The sequence below is a fragment of the Vipera berus genome, assembly GCF_964194415.1.
Source record: "Vipera berus genome assembly, chromosome: 3".
Classification (NCBI taxonomy): Eukaryota; Metazoa; Chordata; class Lepidosauria; order Squamata; family Viperidae; genus Vipera; species Vipera berus.
The window spans coordinates 175,494,509-175,517,319 of NC_138204.1; the positions used below are offsets into that span (position 1 = coordinate 175,494,509).

The 22,811-nt window shown below is 40.0% G+C and overlaps 1 protein-coding gene across 1 annotated transcript in view; it reads left to right on the forward strand.

Annotated features, from left to right (window-relative positions):
* SNTG1 (syntrophin gamma 1) overlaps positions 1 to 22,811 on the forward strand; it is a gene marked incomplete at both ends in the record, with an annotated part of 104,956 nt that overhangs the window by 77,220 nt on the left and 4,925 nt on the right. Inside the window, one exon of the mRNA XM_081324678.1 lies at positions 3,630 to 3,722. Coding sequence (XP_081180804.1) covers positions 3,630 to 3,722 — 93 coding nt within the window. The remainder of the gene's footprint in view (positions 1 to 3,629; positions 3,723 to 22,811) is intronic.

The window sequence follows — 22,811 nt, forward strand, 5'->3', positions numbered from 1 at the left end:
TCTGATTCTTCTTGGTAAACTATGCATCTGGCAGATCATTAAAGCCATAAATAACCATGAGTAACTGAAGGATGGTTTCCATGGATACAATCCTACTGGGTTACATAAACAGAATGAAGAAAAGAATTGTTTGATTAGTAAAATATATTACCTTTTTTCTCTCCACATTACAATTTGCAAGTGGTGGTGCAAAAAAGTGTGTGTGTGTGTGTGTGTAAAGAAAGAAAGAAAGAAAGAAAGAAAGAATCTTAGACAAAGTGCAAAGTAAGAATATTTTTGTATGAATTCAGACATAAATAGCTATAATAGTTCTGTGCTTCTCAAATATGAAAAAATACTTCAACATTCTTCTAGCTAAATCATTATAGTTTGATTTATAGCAAAAAGGCAATGAAACCATCAAATCAAATTGCTATTATGGTCAAAGACCATCATACAATGAAACCAATACAGTGCATAGTATAACATTTTTAAAATAATATATCATTCTAATCCATAATACATTCCTGTTACGACTCCCTATTTTGCATTCTTACTAAGAACGTTTAAAAACTTGATTTCATTTATCCTGTACATGTTTATCTGAATAACAATTACATGAGTTTCTTTTAATTGACATTGATTGCTTTTTAATAGTTTCTCTACATTTTTTTTTCAGAAAAGAGGTCCATTGAACCTTATAGTTTATTATTTCTAAATTTTCACATCTCTTACTAAACAATTGAAACTGCAAATCTTGACAATCAAAAATCATGTTTCAGGCTCTGCTCTTCAAGTGGAACAATTCACAGACTCAATTTTAAGATTCTATATTTTGCTAATGAGTACGACAGAAATATGTTACCTCTTATATAGAAAATCACTGTTGATTTTTTATGTTTTTGCAGTATATGAAGTAGTAATTAAAAGCAAAAAATTCATTCTGTAGGGCAGAAGGTATATTGTAAATTAATTAATTAATTAATTAATTAATTAATTAATTAATTAATAATTACATTTTTTAGCCCTGTCTTAAAACCAAACTCTATGTATAGCCCAGGAACAAAAGCAATATATACAGCTAAAACAAAAACAAAACCCAAAACAGAACAACCTGGTGCTGCAACTACACTTCACTGATGTAGCCAATTACATTCTCACCCTTCCCTGCTTATCTAGAAGGCATGAGGAAAGAGCAAGTTCTCTCTGGAAGATTAAAAGTGTGGAGATCTTTTCCATAGATCAGGGGCTACAAAAGGCTCACATCTGAGGACCTAAAAGGTAGCAGTGTTTAAGGGAAGGGACCTACCTACTCTATCCATTCTGGTGTGATGGGCAGATACTTTCAGGAGAGGTGGTCCATTAAATAATCTGGCCCCATGCCATATAAGGGCTTAAAGTGGGTAGCCATTACCTTGAATTGCGCTCTCGTATTGAAAAGACCTCCGGTATTATGTACTGTCTTGGCAGCGTTCTTATTTTAATTTTGCAAAAGATTAATTAACATAAGCAAAGGAACTGTAGTTGAAATATACCGGTAGCCTAAGATTAAAAGCCATAAAATAAGATGCTGAAAACTGTCCTTTCACCATTTGAGTTATAATCTACATTAAAATTTTTCCACCAATTTATGATAATTGCTCAAACCATCATATTATTTAACCTTTCAATGTTTCTTGGTAGGAATTGTACTTGGCACTGACAGTCTTGTAGGTGAAAACGTACTGACAGAAATACTGTATTGCTTAATTGAGGTAGGTAGCCAATATGTTTAGAAAAGAACTTTCTGATGTATTAAGGATAGGATAGAAGAAGCATCACCTTTGTTATGTAATTTAGTTGAGAATATATAAGTACCACCTATACAAAATCTCCAAGGAAAAAGGCATTTGTCAAATTAAAGAAGAATTCTGGGAATATAAGATGACAACTGTTTTGACTGAAAAAAAACTTATTTTTTTTCTGGCATCTGTGGCATTTAAATCAGGATTAGGAGGAGCCATAAAAATTGAGAATTCAAGTGATAAATCCATTGCCTGTTTCTTAGATAAGCAAACTTTTGAAAATAATGGTAGGTTGCAAAGTGAAGATATTCCTGATATTAAATGTATTACTTGGTTATATAATTTACCATAGGAAAACACATATTGAAAAGGTGCATGCCAAAAAAATATTTTACGATTTGAGAAAGACTATAGGGTTGTCTCAGATTATCTATTTGTTCTACAAATATCTGTCAAACTAAGACATAAATCAATAAGTAATCAATTTGATTAGGAAGAATAAAAGAGAATTCATGTGGAAGCAATTTCAACTCCCTGAGAAGGAAGCTTCAGTTTTTCCTCTTAAGCAACTTATTATGTTTTATATAGACTTGATTAGCAACTTGATATTTTATATAGACTTGTAGGCTCAGTGTAGAAATATGCTAGTAATTTGATGTTGTGAATGCTATGCCTTGTAAATTTGTAATCTTTTTGATATTAGTTTAGGATGTTCTAAGTTATCTTTTAGTAAAAGGCATATGTTTTTCCACATATAACTCCAGTGCAAGAGAAGGTGCTTTCTTATACCCAATTCACTTCCAGGACTTTCTTAAAAAGCCCAGTACTCAGAAATAAACTATTACAAAGAATCAGGACTGCAAACAACAAGGCTTCACTTTTGGAGATACACAAGGGCCTGGAATGAAAAAATGAGGCATACTTTTTTAAAAAATCCAAATCCTATGGGCACCATTCATAGAATACTGAATTGTACACAGTCCTTAACATCTGAGTTAAATCCTTTTCTTTATCTTGCTCAGTAGTGGATAGAGGGTATGCATCATGGAAGATTCTTTTCAAGCAATTATTGTGATGTTAGCTAGGAAATAATCCCATCCCATGCATCGGTCAAGAGAGTTGTTATAAAAAATGAATGACATTCTCTGCATTTCTCTCAAACTTCTTTCTTGACTCAGAAGATAAGTATGATTGGAAAGTAAAAAATAAGACAAAACAACAAAAATTACAGAATACAATAATGGAAAATACTTCCATATTGTTGTCAAAAAAACTGTATGACCCATTCTATAGAATGACCTGCTTATTGGGGAGAAGGCACAGGATTATCTTCCTGGCCATAGTAAGGAATGTTATGAATGAAGGCGAATATATGTGTCCCAGGATAATGTTGCAGAATCCAATCTGGAGCCCATTCCCAGGGAGCTTCACTCTACCAGAATGAGTGCAATAAATACCCTGAGGATAGGGCTCCAGCACGAGTCCAAAAGCTCAGAAGACTAAACCTCTGGTCCTGGTGACTAACCCAGATTGGATCCTGCAGAAATGTTCATGCTATCCGGCAGTCAAAGTCCCTCAGATTTGCTCAGTGTTGGTTGGGATGAAATAGCGGATTAAAGATGGCTTCACATTTTGCAAAGCCAATGATTACAGATAAGAACAAGTTGCCAAAAAGGAGATGAACTCCTTAACCTTTCTGGAGAAAGAAACGAGATTGCTTCATATGGCTGCAAGCATTTTATTGGACTCATTTGTAGAATGTATATTCAAATGTTCAGATTTTCCTTTTTAGCTATAATTTTACAAATTGAACATAGCCAGTAAAATGCCATTTAATATGTTGCATTGTTTTGATTTTTTTTCCAGTGTAAAACATATGCCTGTGTTTTGGAGAGTCATCTTATGGGGCTTACCATAGACTTTGGCATGGGCTTTGTATGCTTTGATGCTGCAACAAAGGTAAGGACAAGAGAATTGTATCCAATTCCAAGAATCACATGGTGGAGTTATTTCACTGATTGATGAATGAAAATAAATGAGAAAATGGTGACTAACCAATATGTGATGCTAGGATAATTTGTACTTGAAGAAGATTATTACCAAAAGGTATCAAGGTGAAAAATGTTGGTGAAAATACTTCTTCTGGTGAGAGATATGTCGAGGAGAAAAAGTTCAAGAAATTGCACCACAAAAAAGATTATAATATGCAGATATTTAAAAAAAAAAAAAACAAAAAAACAATACAATTGTGGATTTATGTTTCTGTAACCTCAACATCTAACTTGTTCTAGTAAAAATAGGCCTTCTGGGACTTCCAGTTTTGGGTCATAGTGACACAGCCAATGGATTGCGGAGCTCCGCACCCCATGGCTGGTTTCTCCCTGCCTGGGGACCCTAAATGGGTGTAAAGTCCCCCTGGAGAGGTGATGAAGAAGGAGGGCCCCCCATTGATCACAGAAAGATGGCAGCCAATCCCATTGATCCAGGGGAAGCCCTCCAACCCGACAGGAGAAAGGCTAGCTGCATTCTGGTAACTAGCCCAAGCTACTGGCATCCAAAGTTCAAAAGCACCAACTAAGAATAACTGAATAGCGTGTTGGAGCTGGGTGAGAAAACTGATCTTCTCTTCTCTATTTTGAAACTGATTTCCTGGAAAAGATCCACAAGAAGCACAATTTATCCCTTTCATCCTCAGTGATTCTTAGAGAATAGCTGGGAATAGAGGAAAGAAAATACTAGGCTATCTATTGAAGAATGAGAAATACAATTGTTATGAAAACTGCTGACTTTTTTGGATTATAAACACTTACTGAGCTGTGATATTCAAGTTTAAGAATCATCTGCAGAGAAAGGAAAACTTTGACTTTTCTGGCTAGTTTTCTAGCCAGAAGATGAACTTAAGAGGAAAAACATAGAAGATTGCATTGATTTTTTAATTTTTGTATTTTGTATTTTTTATATGTGCCCTGTTCACCGCCCTGAGTCCTTCGGGAAAAGGGTGGTATACAAATATAATTAAATAAATAAATAAATAAATATGAATCACCAGGAGTCTGGACCAGTTTCAGTTTACAATTTGGTCAAACTAAAGTGAGCTACATTTCTCATCTTGCTGATTATTTCAATTTACCAAGATCAGTTGCAAATCTATCATACAGTTATGTTTACTCTTTGCTATAAAATTGTAATACAGCAATGGGATGAAAACTATTAGCATGCAAAGCTAACATTTTTGATTTTCGGTGTTCTACTTACAAACAGGTTACGTTCCAGGAGGCTATTTGTAAGTCCATTTTCTTCATAAGTCCAACCAACATTTTTTTAAAAAGAAAAAAAGCAGTTAGCACCTCAACTTCTTCTTACTCCTGACTTTTAGGGGATGCTCTAGGTTGATGTTCTCTCAGCAGTGGGAGAGTCTGGCTTCAAGTCTGGAAGACCTCTCTAGCATTGATCCACTACAGCTTTGGTCAATGGCACCAGAGTGGACTAGTCATCTCACAGGCCATTGGAACTCTTACTAAGGATTGCCAGCAAGACGATAAGGTGCCACCACCCAACACAACTCACAGGCAGAGGGGTGAGGTGCATGCTGGTCAATTGTGACCTGTGAGCAATGGTGGGCAGCCCCACACTATTCTCCATGGGGATAAGTGGGATTGAATATGGTGGGGGCTTCCCAGTAGCACGAGACCCATGGCTCCAGCCCTTTTGGCCATTCTGCCCCATTTTCCCACTGTGAGTCTTTCTGGGGTGTTCAGGGTAAATGTGGGTTTGGAACATCCTTCTGGATGGTCTTAGGTGCTGTGACTCAACTTTTTTCCATCTCCATCCAATTAATTACAGAACTATCATGGTCTATTACATCTGTGCCATGTACGAACATTCATCTATTTACCTGCATTTCATCCCCAAAGGACTCAGAGGGTTCTAGGTATAGGCCACCGTGAGAGGGTGGCTTGAACTTACATCTGCTACCCCTAGAGGTGAGAGCTCTATGGGGTATGCCTTACCTAGAGTGTGTGTTCCAGACCACCCCCGGGAACAGGTTCCGCGACCGTCGTGAGAGGATGGTGGTGGCCTGTTCTGGGGGTTCGCCCAGCTGAGTGGCAGTGAAGCTGGGTGGATGGTCTGGACACCCATCTACCCTCTGTTTGGACCCTCCTAATCAACTAATATGGGACTACCTTCTCCTGGATTTGCTCCTTATGCCTCGTTTCTGTTATACTTGCACGGACTTGCTCGCCCTCAGGGGTGCCCCCCCTTCCTGGGTGCGACCTGCCTTTCTAGCCACTTATAATCTTGAGGAACGGCCCAATTGTTGGGACCCTGAGAGATGGCTGGGCACAGGTAGGGGCCTCCGATATAAATTTAATAAGAGGCCCCTAGTAAATTTCTTAGCTAAATTTTTTGTGGGGTTAGGGAGGGGGGCGGGAATTTCTTTTGGTTGTTTGGAAATGGGGGGTAGTCCAACAACCATTGTTCAGGCCAGGTCCGGAATTGATCGCCGGGGGGGAGCGGGGGTCGGTTGCCTCCGGTGCTCCAGAGCGGGTCATGGGATTACCTATTCCCACGACATTAGGGAATGGCAGCAGGCGCATGAACAGAGGGCCGTATCGACCTTTGGGAAGGCCTCTCTGCTGCTTACAAGCAGTGAGGCACTCCGACCCTCTGTTTCTGCCCTGAGGTCCCGGGAGCGAGGTTGTGCAGCCACCTGAGCTTCGGTTGGTGTACTTGAACACCAGGTCTGTTGTTAATAAGGCTCGTCTCGTCCGGGATCTGGTCGAGGGTGAGCATGCGGACCTGGCTTGCATCACGGAGACTTGGTTGGGCCCAGAGGGCAGTATTCCTCTGGTCTATCTTTGCCCACCAGGTTTCCGGGTGCTGCACCAGCCTCGGGCTCAGGGTAGGGGTGGGGGAGTGGCAGTTGTCATGAGGGAGACCTTGTGTCCGCGGGAGACCACCGTTCTTCAGATAGTCGGGTGTGAGTCTCTCTTTTTGAGATGTGGTCCTAGCGCGCAGTTGGGCTTGCTGCTGGTGTACCTTTCGCCTAGTCACACAGCAGCAGCCCTGCCTGAGCTTCTCGATATCCTCTCTGGGTTGGTGATTGAGTTCCCGAAACTTATAGTTTTGGGTGACTTCAATCTACCATCCCTGGGAGGATCATCTGAGTTAGCTCGGGAGTTCATGGCTTCCATGACGGCCATGGACCTGACGCAAGTAATTTCTGGACCGACTCATGTGGGAGGCCACACCTTTGACCTGATTTTCTTATCTGGACGGTGGTTAGATCTTGGTGGGGGCTCCCCAATTGTTATGCCCCTGTCATGGACCGATCATCATCTCCTGCGGCTGGTCTTCCGTTTTGCCACTCCCCACCGTGGGTGGGTGGAACCAACTAGATGGTACCGCCCCAGGCGCTTAATGGACCCTGAGAGGTTCCAGGCAGCGCTGGGATCCCCACCTGCCTCCTTCGCTCACAACTCGGCGGATGCCTTAGTGGAAGCCTGGGAAAGGGCAGCCACGGAGGCTCTCAACCGAGTTGTACCATTGCGGCCCCTGACCCGGTGCAGATCCCATCGAGCTCCATGGTTTTCCGTGGAGCTTCGGGAGATGAAGCGTCGGAGACGGGGCCTAGAGAGCTGTTGGAGATCCAGCCAATCCGAATCCAACCGATTGCAACTAAGAACCTACATTAGGTCTTATCTCGCTGCGATAAGGGTGGCGAGGTCTAATCACTTCGCTACCCTTATCGCGTCTGTAGATAATCGCCCGGCCGCCCTGTTTAGGGTGACCCGCTCCCTCCTTAATCAGGAGGTGAGGGAGGAACCCTTGCAGGGTCGTGCCGAGGAGTTTAACCAACATCTGTCGGACAAATCGCTCGGATTCGGACCGGTCTGGACTCTGACTGGGCAGAGTCTGACGATCAGGACACGGGTGGTCTTGTCGATATTATCTGGGAGGAGTTTGATTCTGTGACTCCAGAGGAAGTGGACAGGATTATGGGGTGGCTGAGCTCCACCACATGTTTATTGGACCCGTGCCCTTCCTGGCTGGTTTATGGTGCCCGGGAGGGGACACGAGGCTGGTTCCAGGTGGTTATATCTGCTTCTTTGAGTGAGGGTAGTTTTCCCGCCGTCTTGAAAGAGGCGGTGGTGAGACCTCTCCTCAAGAAGCCTGCCTTGGACCCAGCTGTGTTGAATAACTTTCGTCCGGTCTCCAACCTTCGCTTTCTTGCGAAAGTTGTTGAGAGTGTGGTGGCGCATCAGCTCCCTCTGGTTCTGGATGAAGCGGATTATCTAGACCCGTACCAATCGGGTTTCAGGCCCGGGCACAGCACGGAGACGGCATTGGTCGCTCTGTTGAATGATCTCTGGAGGGCTCGGGACAGGGGACATTCCTCTGTCCTAGTCCTATTAGACCTCTCAGCAGTGTTCGATACCATCGACCATGGTATCCTGCTGCGGCGTCTCAGAGTATTGGGAGTGGGAGGCACGGTTTTTCAGTGGTTCTCCTCCTATCTCCTGGGACGCTCGCAGTCGGTGTTGGCAGGGGGGCAGAGGTCGACCTCGAGGTCTCTCGTTTGTGGAGTTCCTCAGGGGTTGGTCCTCTCGCCTCTCCTGTTCAACATCTACATGAAACCGCTGGGTGAGATCATTCGTGGTTTTGGAGTTGGGTATCATCAGTACGCCAATGATACCCAGCTTTTCATTTTGACCCCAAACCACCCCAGTGATGCCCTCGACGTGATGTCCCGTTGCCTGGAGGCGGTTCGGGTCTGGATGGGGAGGAACAGACTTCAACTCAACCCCGACAAGACTGAGTGGCTTTGCATACCGGCATCCCGGGATATTCAGAACATTCCATCTCTTTCCATGGGAGGTGAGCTATTACCCCCCGTAGATAGGGTTCGCAACTTGGGAGTCCTTCTAGATTCACGGCTCACTTTGGAAGACCATATAGTAGCTGTGACTAGGGGGGCCTTTGCCCAGGTTCGCCTGGTGCGCCAGTTGCGGCCCTATCTAGACCGGGATGCTTTATGTACGGTCACTCATGCGCTCGTGACCTCTCGTCTGGACTACTGCAACGCTCTCTACATGGGGCTGCCCTTGAGGACCACTCGGAGGCTCCAACTGGTACAGAATGCAGCCGCGAGAGTTGTGTTGGGAGTTTCCCGATACTCCCATGTCACACCTCTGCTCCGTGAGCTGCATTGGTTACCAGTTGTCTTCCGGGTGAGATTCAAGGTACTGGTAATGGTGTTTAAGGCCCTACATGGCATGGGTCCGGAGTACCTCAGGGAGCACCTGCTGCCGGCATCAACTTCCCTCCGCCCTGTGCGTTCCCACAGAGAGGGCCTCCTCAGGGTGCCACCGATCAGAGAATGTCAATTGGTGGCCCCCAGGGGGAGGTCCTTCTCTGTGGGCGCCCCGGAGCTATGGAATCGGCTGCCGGTTGAGCTCCGGATGGCGCCCGACCTTCGCTCCTTCCGTCGCGATCTGAAGACACTCTTATTTGAACAAGCCGGCCTGGCCTGATGGGGCATGGGTTGGGTTTTATGGTCATTCTTAATATTTGTATTTACTGTTTTTAGTCGGGCATATGTTTAATTTTCTTTTAACTTTTGTATTTTTGTATTTTTTATATATTTGCCCTGTTCACCGCCCTGAGTCCTTCGGGAGAAGGGCAGTATATAAATAAAATTATTATTATTATTATTATTATTATTATTATTATTATTATTATTATTATTATTATTATTATTATTATTATTATTATTATTATTATTATTATTATTATTATTAATCACAGACTCCACAAGCTGACTCTCCCAAGTTTCTGTTCACACACAGCACAATTCTTCTCCCCTTTGGCAACCCTCTTCCTTCCCAAGGACCATCTTTCAGGTGGGTCTGTACCACCTCCACTCTCTTCAGGTATAAGAGCCAGCCATCCTTGATGAGAGACTTGTGCAATTGTGCTGCCAAGTGTATATATGCAGTGCCTATCGTCAGGGAACTTCTTTCTCACAAAATGACACATTATGGTAAGAGAAAAGTTTCCCTGAGGATGGATTCCAGCATGAGTCCAAAAGCTAAGAAGACTAAATTTCTGGTCCCAGTGACTGACCCAAAGAGGATCCTGTAGCTTATATTTTGTGTCTCCTTGTGCTTCTTTCCTATAAAATCAAAACCAATAACCACCTAGAGAAGCTGTTTTCTCTGATATAATCCAGCTGATGTGAAACTGCATGAACAGAGAATATTAATGTAATTTTGGGTTCATAATTATATCTTTGTAGCAGAGAAAACTTAACACAACTGCATTAATCAAAATGCCCCACTGGCACAATGTATTGATTAAAGAGAAATACCAGCGGCCCTAGCAGACTGTAACCATTAGATTCAAACTCAGTCCTTGAAATACTTTTTCTAACCTTGTGGCAACATACTTTGCTTACCCACCTGAAGCAAGTAATTTGTTTTGACAAGTCCATGACATACCCTCCACTCTTGCATTACCATGATTACTGCAAGCTTGATCAGTTCTTTTCCGCTGATTTTGCCTCTCCAGAAACATGCTTCAGGTCTTGTCAGGCAATACTACTAATTCTTCTAAAGTACTTACCTGACCTGAAGACTAAATTTAGTTTGGGGCACACTCTATTCCATTTCAACAGATTGTGTGTATTCATGTCAGATTAAGTTTGTTTAGAGCTGAGTTTTAAGAATTTCAGTTTCCATACTGAAACTGCATATTTGGTAAGTGCTTCTGTCAAATCACTCAGCGAAGTATTTTTCACTCAACGTTGAACATTTTTCTAAAGGAATAAAGCTTAAAACATTTAAATTCTTCTCTCCCAGGGGATAATGGACCACTTGAAACAAGTACCAGAAATAGGCCTAAGTACTATCTACCAGACTATGAAATACTACCTAACCAGTCAGCCTAGAAAAAATGGCTAGTGTGATCTAAAATTTTAGTAACATTTAAACTTCATAAACAGAGCTAAGTGTGCTATTTGCAGCTGAGTAAGAACAGAACACAATCAACAGTAATAAACATGGCTTTATTCCCCTTGTAAATGTATTTGACATTAAACCCATCATTTTTCTTAATATTTGTATTCCTACATATTTTCCCTAGTCATTAGAAGAAAAAAATTATTCACTGTTAACATATTATATGCTAAATCAAATTAAGTCAATTACTTACAAATCATTTCATTTATCTCATAATTACTTACAAGTAGCTCAACAAATTATTTAAAAATTGTCTTTCAGTTAATTTGCAACTAGCTATTTAATGGGTTTCAACATACTAATTATTAGTGAGCTTTAATCAATTTCCAGACACTTTGGTTAAATTATTATATTTCAAGGATAAAAAAGCTAATTAAAGGTCATGTTCAAATGTAAATAGTTTACAGCTTACAAACTCATGAAACTTCTATCTCCCATTCCATATATCTAATACTATAATTGCGTAGGAGGAATATCGATCTATATTCATTAGTCTACTGTCACAGCCCAATATGTTGTCTTCCTTATATTTAGGGATATTCAGAACATTCCATCTCTTTCTATGGGGGGTGAGCTATTACCCCCCGTAGATAGGGCTCGCAACTTGGGAGTCCTCCTAGATTCACGGCTTACTTTGGAAGATCACATAGTGGCCGTGACTAGGGGGGCGTTCGCCCAGGTTTGCCTGGTGTGCCAGTTGCGGCCCTATCTAGACTGGGATGCCCTGCGTACGGTCACTCATGCGCTCGTGACCTCTCATTTAGACTACTGCAACGCTCTCTACATGGGGCTGCCCTTGAAGACCACTCGGAGGCTCCAACTGGTACAGAATGCAGCCGCGAGAGTTGTGTTGGGAGTTTCCCGATACTCCCATGTTACATCTCTGCTCCGTGAGCTGCATTGGCTCCCAGTTGTTTTCCGAGTGAGATTCAAGGTACTGGTAATGGTGTTCAAGGCCCTACATGGCATGGGTCCAGAGTACCTCAGGGATCACCTGCTGCCAGCATCAACTTCCCTCTGCCCTGTGCGTTCCCACAGAGAGGGCCTCCTCAGGGTGCCACCGGTCAGAGAATGTCGTCTGGTGGCCCCCAGGGGGAGGTCCTTCTCTGTGGGCGCCCCGGATTTATGGAATTGGTTGCTGGTCGAGCTCTGGATGGCGCCCGACCTTCGCTCCTTCCGACGCGATCTGAAGATGCACTTATTCGAACAAGCCGGCCTGGCCTGATGGGGGGATGGGTTTGGGATTTTATTGTTGTTTTTTAATATATGTATTTACTGTTTTAGTTTGGGCATTGTATTTAATTCTTTTTTAACTTTTGTATTTTTGTATTTTTATATACTTGCCCTGTTCACCACCCTGAGTCCTTCGGGAGAAGGGCGGTATATAAATAAAATTAAAAAAACAAAATAGAGAAAGAACCTGTGGCTCAGGAAGTTAAAGCAACTGCCTAATATATAATGAGCCCAGGTTCGAATCTCAGAAAAAGGGTATGACTGACTGATGAGAACATAAGAAGTTCGAAATGATCATTTCAGCCTCCCTTAAAAAATTCTTTATTAGCAATTTGAATAATTTACATATATATATATAGTTGATATATAGTTGTTGTTGTTAGCTGCAAAGTCGTGTCCGACCCATCGTGATCCTATGGACAACGTTCCTCCAGGCCTTCCTGTCCTCTACCATCTTCTGGAGTCCATTTAAGCTCACGCCTACTGCTTCAGTGACTCCATCCAGCCACCTCATTCTCTGTCGTCCCCTTCTTCTATTGCCCTCAATCTTTCCCAGCATTAGGCTCTTCTCCAGTGAGTCCTTCCTTCTCATTAGGTGGCCAAAGTATTTGAGTTTTAGCTTCAGGATCTGGCCTTCTAAAGAGCAGTCAGGGTTGATCTCCTCTGGGACTGACCGGTTTGATCGCCTTGCAGTCCAAGGGACTCGCAGGAGTCTTCTCCAGCACCATAGTTCAAAGGCATCAATTCTTTGGTGCTCAGCCTTTCACTGCCATACTTTGCAACTGGGAAGACCATAGCCTTGACTATACGCACTTTTGTTGACAGGGTGATGTCTCTGCTTTTTAGTGTGCTGTCTAGATTTGCCATGGCTTTCCTCCCGAGGAACAGGCGTCTTTTAATTTCTTGGCTACAGTCCCCATTTGCAGTGATCTTGGAGCCCAGGAAAATAAAATCTGTCACTACCTCCATTTCTTCCCCATCTATTTGCCAGGAATTGAGAGGGCCATATGCCATGATCTTGGTTTTCTTAATGTTAAGTTTCAACCCAAGGTTTGCATTCTCCTTCACCCGCAAAACGAGGCTCTTTAGTTCTTCTTCACTTTCTGCCATTAGAGTGGTATCATCTGCATATCTTAGGTTGTTGATATTTCTTCTGGCAATCTTAATTTCAGCTTTTGATTCATCTAGCCCTGCCTTTCTCATGATGTGCTCTGCATATAAGTTAAATAGGCAGGGTGACAGTATACAGCCTTGCAGGACTCCTTTCCCAATTTTGAACCAATCAGTGGTTCCATGACCAGAATAACAGGATAACAGATCTGAAAAGAAACTTGGGGTCTTCTAATCCAACTCACTGCTCAGGCAGGAAACCCTATACCATTTCAGACAAATGGTTATCCAATCTCTTAAAAATCTCAAATGTTGTAGCACCCACAACTTCTGGAGGCAAGTTGTTCCACTGATTAATTGTTCTGTCAGGGAATTTCTCCTTAGTTCTAGGTTGGTTCTCTCCTTGATTAGTTTCCACCCTTGATTACCTTCTTGTTTTGTCTTCAGGTGCTTTGGAGAATAGGTTCGTTCCCCTCTTCTTTGTGGCAGCCCTTTAGCTATTGGAACACTACTATCATGTCACCCCTAGTAATTATACTCATTAAACCAAACTATCCAATTCCTGCAACTGTTCTTCATATGTTTTGGCCTCCAGTTTTCTAATCATCTTTGTTGCTCTTCTCTGCACTCTTTGTTAGCTGAGGACTACCTAAACTATTTGCAAGGAACTAAATGGTAATTTGTAACTAATCAATAAGAAATTTTGTTTATGTACTATATTCAGTGCTTTTTTTGTAAAAGAAAAAGGTGCCGGAACTCACACATGTCATACAACCCACCTTGCGTACCCTACAAGGTTCCATCCAAAAAAGGTGCCGGAACTCCGTTCTGGGTGTTCTATGACAAAAAAGCCCTAATTATATTAAAAGAAACAATTTATACCCTATACCAGGGGTCCTATACCCTATACCAGGCCGTGGAGTGGTACCAGGGTATGGCATGCCAGCAACTGGTCCGCACAAACAAGCAAAGCACCATCCATGGAATGCAGGAAGCACACTATGCACTCTCCAGTCTGTAGAAAAACCTCTCTCCACGGAACCGGTCCCTGGTGCCCAAAAGATTGAGGATCTCTGCCCTATATTATCTGTTCTGATAATATTATTGTCAAATAAAGCTTTAATTGATCATAATCAGCTGGTCCTCTGACTAATACAAGAAAGATAATAAATAAATTAGGAGATAAGTATAAGATCAAGCCTCAATTTAAGAACATTAATATTTGGGGGAGACTAAGCAGCAAGATTTTAAAGTACCTCATAGCCTGTTCTATAGAAGTAGAAGCTCATCTACGTTTTATTTTTTTAATTATTTTTTATTATAAATTTTATTGGTTTTTCTAATATCACAACTACATAATCAAAAAGCAACGTGGCGACTGAATTACAATAATTCAATTACATACAACTTTTAGTAGTAATCTCAACCTAATAGAGTAAATATTTCCTCTCTTTTGCTCTTAATATACACTGTCTCATATTTGAAAATACAATTTTTATTCTAATAATCACACAGAAGCAACTTTTACATTTTATCAATAGTTTTTAGTGTGGCAAAGGTGAGGTCGACTACTACCAGGTGGAAGAGGATATTTACAGAATTCTTCTTTGTGAGCTCAAGTTGGCATACATGGGCTTCTCAATTATATTTCTCACTTCCTAACATAAGATGGGCTGAGCTGACTAGATCATGACTTGGTCCGAGCTACCTAATGAATTCCATAGCTCCAGTGTTCAACATTTCCACACATTATTAGACAAAGATAATAAATTATGTATTTCATAAAATATTTTTTATTCCCATCAAAGGTAAAAAATAAAAGCAATATTCCACAAAGTAGAATATTTTCATATAATATTTTGCATAATCTGCAAAATTGCAGACCAAAAATATTCAATTGCTGGACAATGCAGCCTCACATGTACTGCAATCTACTCTGCATCTCCCCCTCCTCATCCTTCCACTCTCCAAGAGGGCAGATAGCAATTTTGTAATTCAGGGAATGATACATATGACTTTAACCAAATTTTCTGTGTATGATCTTTACATAGAGATAGATTTAATAGGGGAGAATATTTAGTTGATTCCAGTGTGGAACAACATTTTTTTCTTTTTAAATATTTTACTGAAATAATTTTTAATCCAGAAGAAAGATAGTATTTCTAATATTCATGAACTTTTAAATTTTGCTTCTAGTTAATATTTTTTTAGACAAATATAACTCCTCAAGGGTAATGTTCCATTACATATTAACATTAAGATATAATTAAGATTTGAGCCAAGGTAATTTGCCCTAATGAAACATAAAGGTTTAATTAGATCACTTCGTAATCAATGAGTTTATGATGAAGCAATAAATCTTTAACTCTATCCTTCCTATGTCCAATTAGAAAGACAATATTTTAGTACATCCAGACAGATTTAGTAAAATAGAGATAGTTTCATCCTGAATATGGAAAAGAGGCACCCACAGGTCACAAAATTTATTTTAATTCAGAACCAGCCTGCTTCTGAATAGCACTTGTTTTGCAGTAAACAAACTTAGACACTTGTCTTCATATTGTATTTTTTGGACTCCGCAAGACATTTGGCTGTCCACAGCTAAAATATTACTGGTCTAAATGGGTCTTATTTTCTCAGTGTTGTTGCCTCTAGAATTCAAATAACTTTAGCGCTTCCATATTTTCTGAAATTGGGTCTTATTTAATAGGCATTGAAGCTAATTGTGCAGCTTCCAATTAAAATTAAATAATATGTGTGCCAAGCAAGGGAAAGGGCCCTATAAATAATTACAGCTTCTCGCCATGCCAAACCCAGCACCCAGCAAACTGCAGGCTATTTTTATTCAGGATGAGTATAAAATTGCAGGAAGTGTGGCTGATGCAAGGATGGTAATTCAAGGCACAGCTAAAATGATTGAAACTAATTTTTTTCTTTTTAAATGTTTTCACAGTGAGAAAACCCATTTGATAGAGTAAAAAGAATAAGAATAGGGTTCTTTTGGAACTTGTCATGGGAATTCTTGCAGTAAAAATAAAAAACACACAAAATAGAAAAAAATGCCTTACAAGCACGGTAGCATCTTACCTGATTAAACAGGACTCAGAAGAAGCCATTTCTATTGTTCATTCTTTCTCTACACCACAGTGGACAAACTTGTTTCTACTTCATTCAGTGGGTTCTGGCCTCCTGAATGATAGCTCCTCTTACAATGTAATTTGTTTAGAAGAGAAGTTTTATCTGCTACCATACTTAACATTTGCCACACTTGATACATTAAATCAGTCTGATAATAGAAAGACTGGAGAGTTTGTTAGGCTGCATTTATATGTGGAGTCACATGGAGTAGTGATTAAGGTGCTAGAGTAGAAGTCTGGAGACCAAGAATTATGTGCGTCCCTTAGGCACAGAAGCCACTAAATGACTTTGGGCCAGCTATTCTCTCTCAACCCAACCCACCTCATGGGTTAATGTGGGGGAAAGAATAGGAGGAAGTGTTATATACTGCCTGGAGCTGTACAAAGTAAAGATAGGATATACTGTAAATCAAATAAATTAATAAGCACAGTCTCTACATGCTATTATAGAGTCAAGTTAGCCAATCTTGCACAGTTGTGCAATTATAGCACTTTTGTGTTTTGTTTATTTATTTTGTCTTCTTCAGGCAGTCTGCATTTATTCATGAATGTTGTGGGTTTACTTTATTTATTTCAAGTCACTATATTCTTCAAGTATGGTTCCTATGCATCTTATGTAAGCAATTTATAAAACAAAGACATTTTTTAAAGTTGTGAAAATGCATAATCTGCTGTTTGAAACATTCAAATTTAAAGCTCTTTCTTTAAAAAAAGAAAGAAATTGTCAATTGGTGTCATAAAGATATCAGAATAAGCAGTAAGTGAAGTTTTTTGGAGCAAAGATTTTACAATCTCCATAATGAACCACACTGAAATACCTTTTGTGAAGATCTTAAAATCTGAATAGTTGCAGATCCTTTTAGATTTAGAATGTGCTTTATGTTAGTATCATCTTCTGGTTTCCATGTTTCTTATATGTATAAACAATGCATAAGAATATCGACCAGCATGCACAGAAAAGTATAACTTGCCAGCATCTTATTCCTAAACGCTGGGGAAGTTAGTCAAATTGCATCCTTGCTGCCACTCTAGTCCAGCTCCATGTTTGCTAAAAGTCTATATAAACATTTTGTGACCAGCATTGTGTATGTACATTCCTTCTCCTTATTTGGATCCTCTGCCCATCTTGGCCATTTTTACCCCTTTTATACATTCATGGACTTTTGGTTGCAACAGAACAGTTACCAAAAGGTTGTCCAAGGCAAGTGAATGCTGTTGAGCAGCATTCTCAGCATTCTTAGTCATACACGTACTTTGAAAATCTAATACAAGCCTACAAGCTGCTTTAATCACTAGCCACCAGAATCAATAGTAAGGTTTGTTGGAAGTTGTACATAACCAGACACATTTCCCATCTCTACCTCACAGCAAAAAACAGCAGCAGAAAACATAATATCAGCAAGTCAGGTGGTGCTAAACTGGAAATGAAAGCTGTAATTTCCATAGGATCACTGGAGCAAGAAACATTCTTTAATGGATGTACTTTTCACCATCCGATCTTTTGACATTTGCTCTTCAAGTTATTTCTGTCTCTCCCTTTTCAGTTTAACGGAGCAATATTGCTCCTTAGGTTTAATAAAGGAATATTAAACTATAGAGAGGGCATCAGTGTTCTGTCTCTGAAAACCCTTCTGAAACATCACTGATTTAATACCACCTAATTAATGTTGATTTATAATTATATTTAAAGACAACTAATTATTTTAAAACTTTTAGAAATCTAATACATGCAAACATTTATATAATTCACATATTCTGCTGGTTTGATTGAAATGACATGTTCATTTCCAAGAATTTACTTGGAAGACTGGAGCAGTGGCTGGAGTGTGCATACATACATCCCCACTCACATGAGTAGCAGGCGAGTGTGGGCACACATGCTCTACTTGTGTGAGCAGCAGGCAGAACCATCTCCTCTCCCTTCCCGCTGGTCTGCAAAGCCAGAAAGGTTGGAATTCTTTTCTATAGCATAGAATTTGTCCTTGCATATGGAGAGAGTTTCTATACCATAAAATTTGTCCATATATATGTTTATGTACGAATATGTACATAATTACCTTTTCTTTGTATTAATTCTTCATTTAATTGTTTTCTTGATATGCTTGGGGGGATAGATAGGTAGGTAGGTAGATAGATAGATAGATAGATAGATAGATAGATAGATAGATAGATAGATAGATAGATAGATAGATAGATAGATAGATAGATAGATAGATTAGGGGAGAGGGAGGGAGCGAAGGAGGAAGGTAGGGGAGATGAGAGGAAGAGAAGAAATAGGACATTAGCTCAAGGATTAACACCAGCAGATAGATATCTGTATCTTATCCTGCCTCTAAGGTTTCATTTTTATATTACTACAGGCAGAATATGGGCCAAAATAGATTGTATCAGCATGTATTTTTATAGCTGAGTTAGATTTTCCATTTTTGATATCTGTCATTACCTATGAAGAAAACAATACCATTTTGATTACTATTTTCCCATATTAATCTACATACAATACCTGTTTAACTTTTGTTTTATGCTAAATTTTGTTTCACCTTTCTTCAGAAGCAGATATATTCTTTATGTGCTATAATCAACCATAGACCCTAATTAGAACAATAGTAAGCATTGTTTAACACCACCACCCCCCCGAACAAACTATTTCACCTCCTCACTTTTTAATCTCAAAACAAAATAGTTTTCTAATTTATTTTCTTGGAAGCTAATCTTATGTAAAGGAAACTGTAACTTTGGTAATTATATTCCAAAAATCTTAGAACCAATTCCCACACCTGGTGTAACATGCTGGTATACTACATAAAAGATTATATGTCTAGTTAACAGGAGAGTTTTCTCTGTTTTTAAGGTTCTTAATCTGTAGTTTTCCAAAACAGGAACAAGCCCTGTCAATCAATGGTTTCTCTTACGTTGTGTCCCTTAAGGAGATTCACTACTTTGTGATTGTATGACATCAACCAAATTGAACAGAGATACAGAACACTTCCAAAATATACCCCCAATTAAAAAATGCAGTACTAAGCTAAAACTATGTTTAATGTATGATAATACATGAAGGATTCCAAAGCTATGTCATATGAGAAAGATATTCAACCCACATACATTGAATTCACATGCACTATGAAACAGGATCACATGATAAGTCCCACTCTGACTTTTGCATATTGAGAACTATGTGCATGTCTAGTTGTAAATATCTGGGGATATCCAAGACGTGTTTGTTAAGTGGAACTTATAGTACTTCATCATTCTTGGTTTAAAAGAAAGGATGAATTGTTCCATGGTGCAGATTTCCATTATAGATGATATTTTAGTTTCAAATGATCTATACATCTTAGTGCTCATTCAGAATTTCTGTTGGTTAGTAACAAGCAGCATCTCTTGAAGTTTTCTTAGTATATCTTCAAATTGCCTCTAGATGGCATTCCTGTAATCCCAGTTTATATTGCCAACAGTTACAAATGACAGTAGTTACTAAATCACTGACTGCACAATGTTTTAGTGATAAAGATGACCAGAAAATAGAGAGACTTCTGGTCCTGCATGGTAGCGACAGGTTGCGGGCTTGCAGACCACCCTACCTCCTTGGCTAATTTTCGTCCTGCCTGGAGACCCTAAGTCCAAGCCACTCTGGAGAGGCAGCGAAGAAAGAAAGGTGCCTCGGAGACTCTGGAATGACAGTGGTCATTCTGTTCATCTTGGGGAAAGCCTTCTAACCTGACAGGAGAAAGGCTGTATTTCACTGATCAGCCCAAGCTACTTGCAACCGAAGTCCAAAAGAACTAACCAGCACAACAGTAAACAGCATGCTTGAAACTGGGTAAGGAATCTGATTTTCCCTTTTCCATTCCATATTTAATTTCCTGGAAAAGATCCCCAAGAAGCAAAATACCTCCAAAAGTGAAGGAGAAGGACTTCTGCCCACCCTTATACTAACGGAAGTGGCGAATTAAAATTTCCATGGAGAATCAAAATATGTGGTAGTGAAATAAATTTATAAACTTGTAAGCTAAAATTTAATTTTGGACAAGTTTAAAATTGTTGAATGGTTAAGACTCTCATTCTAAAGACCATTGTTCATATTGAAAACTAAATAGATGCTGACACCTAGTGGTGGATGAAGAATGTTAGGCATATGGTGTTAGCCTACAATGTTGGGTTGAAAATATATTAACCATGATGTTATGTCTTTAAGATGCTAATTGGCCAATGGGTGTGTAAGTGTTCTCATGGCCATAAGAGGGAGCTAGTAACGTAGCTTCGAATAGGGGTTTTAAGGTGTCGCAAGCCAGTAAAATATCTCAGTTATTAAAGAGATACAATATGGAAATGTGTAAACCAGCAAAAACTCTGATGGCTATGGATTTTAAAGACACTAATGTTGAGAGTCCTGTATTTGATAAGACTATGTACCAATCTTTGATAGGAAGTCTTATGTATCTGAGTAATTGGACTAGACCTGATATTTCTTACTGTGTAAACCAATTGGCTAGGTACAACAATGAACCTACTGTTAGACACTGGCAATCAGCTAAACGAGTATTAAGGTATTTGAAGCAGACTATTCACTACTCGTTATATTTAGAGCCAAATCGTGAGTTAATCCTTACTGCATATGCAGATGCGAGTTTTGCCTCTGATACAAGCACTCGTAAATCTACTTCAGGATTGGCTATAATGTTGGGTGATTCTTTGATTGGATGGAAGTCCATTAGGCAAAAACACATAAGCTTATCTACAATGGAGGCTGAATTTTCATGTCTATCAGTGTTATGTACAGAACTGCTAGTGTACAAACAATTATTGTTAGATATGGGTTTAACTGTAAAAGATCCATTCATTGTATATGAGGACAATCAAGCTGCGATAAAAATGGCTAATAATGCTGCAGTAAGAACAAGATTTAAACATACTGATCTTCGTTATTTGAATGTCAGACAATGTGTCAAAGATAAATTAATACAGCTAGAGTATTGTTCATCTGATGTAAATGTTGCAGACCATTTTACGAAGGTACAAAGTGCTGTAAAACACAATGCTAATTGTGAAAAAATGTGCATAAGATTGTAAGGGTTATATATTATTCTACCCAAAGGGGAGAATGTTAGGCATATGGTGTTAGCCTACAATGTTGGGTTGAAAATATATTAACCATGATGTTATGTCTTTAAGATGCTAATTGGCCAATGGGTGTGTAAGTGTTCTCATGGCCATAAGAGGGAGCTAGTAACGTAGCTTCTTTCTCTCTCTAAATTCACTGCTCTCTACTGTTACTGTTTTTGCTCTGTTACTGTGAACTGTGTATTGACATCTGGACTGGTAAGAAGACTTTGTATTTTGGATAGCTACTTGGACTGTTTATTTTTGACTGTGCATTTTTGTTTTTACACCACCTTAAAGTAAACTCCTTTTTGTTTTTACAACTCAGTGTACTCTTGTGTGACTCTTGCTGCTCTCAGTACCTCTTCCTTGTCTGTGCAACTCTTTGGTAGCACAAGGAGACCTCTGCACAACAAATTACTTAACAAAGAGTATGACAGTTATGCTCTCCATAGAGAACTTGACAAAACCTGGGAAAAGCTAGTCTATGTTTGTGACCTGCAAAGCTTTAATAACAAAGAACAGCTGTGACAAAAAAAAGACAACAATCTGGGCTGCAGACAGAGAGAGAATTATAAACTTTAGGGGAAAAAAATCTTTTTTTAACTCTTTGGATTACAAATATCTATTTAACCAGGATTCTAAATGTATTTGCAGAAAAGAAGGAAAACTTCAACTTTTGGCCATCATGGATCAGAGACATGTAGATAGAACACACCAAGAAAACATAAATACCTCTCAGGAGGAGATATATAGTTTACTGCAATTAATTCAAACAATAATGAGTTCAAATCATGAAGAAATCCAAAATAAATTTGAAAATATAAATCAATCAATTTCTAAGTTAACTCTACAACAAAAAAACTTCCAGGAAACAACAACAGAGAAGGAGCAGACAAAACAAGTTGACATAAAATTGAAAATAAAGACTCAAAGATGGAATTTAAGAAAACATGACCAGGTGGTTCTGCCCCAGGCGCCTGATGGACCCTGAGAGGTTCCAGACGGAGCTTGGGACATCTCCTGCTTCCCTTGCCCACGACTCTGCTGAGGCCCTGGTGGCAGCCTGGGAGAGGGCTGCTGCTGGGGCCTTGGATCGAGTTGTGCCTTTGCGGCCTCTGACCCAATGTAGATCCCGGGTAGCCCCCTGGTTTACCGAGGGACTCCGGGAGATGAAGCGCCGGAAAAGACGCCTAGAGAGCTGTTGGAGGTCCAGCAGATCCAAATCTGATCGAACACTGCTAAGAACGTATCTTAAGTCTTACCTAGTGGCGATGGAAGCAGCAAAGCGTGCTTACTTTTCCGCTCTCATTGCATCCGCAGATAACCGCCCAGCTGCCCTGTTTAGAGTGACCCGCTCACTGCTTAACCAGGGACCGAGGGATGACCCCTTGCAGGGTAGGGCTGAGGAATCTGTACAGTATCTGCAGGATGATGTGGACAGG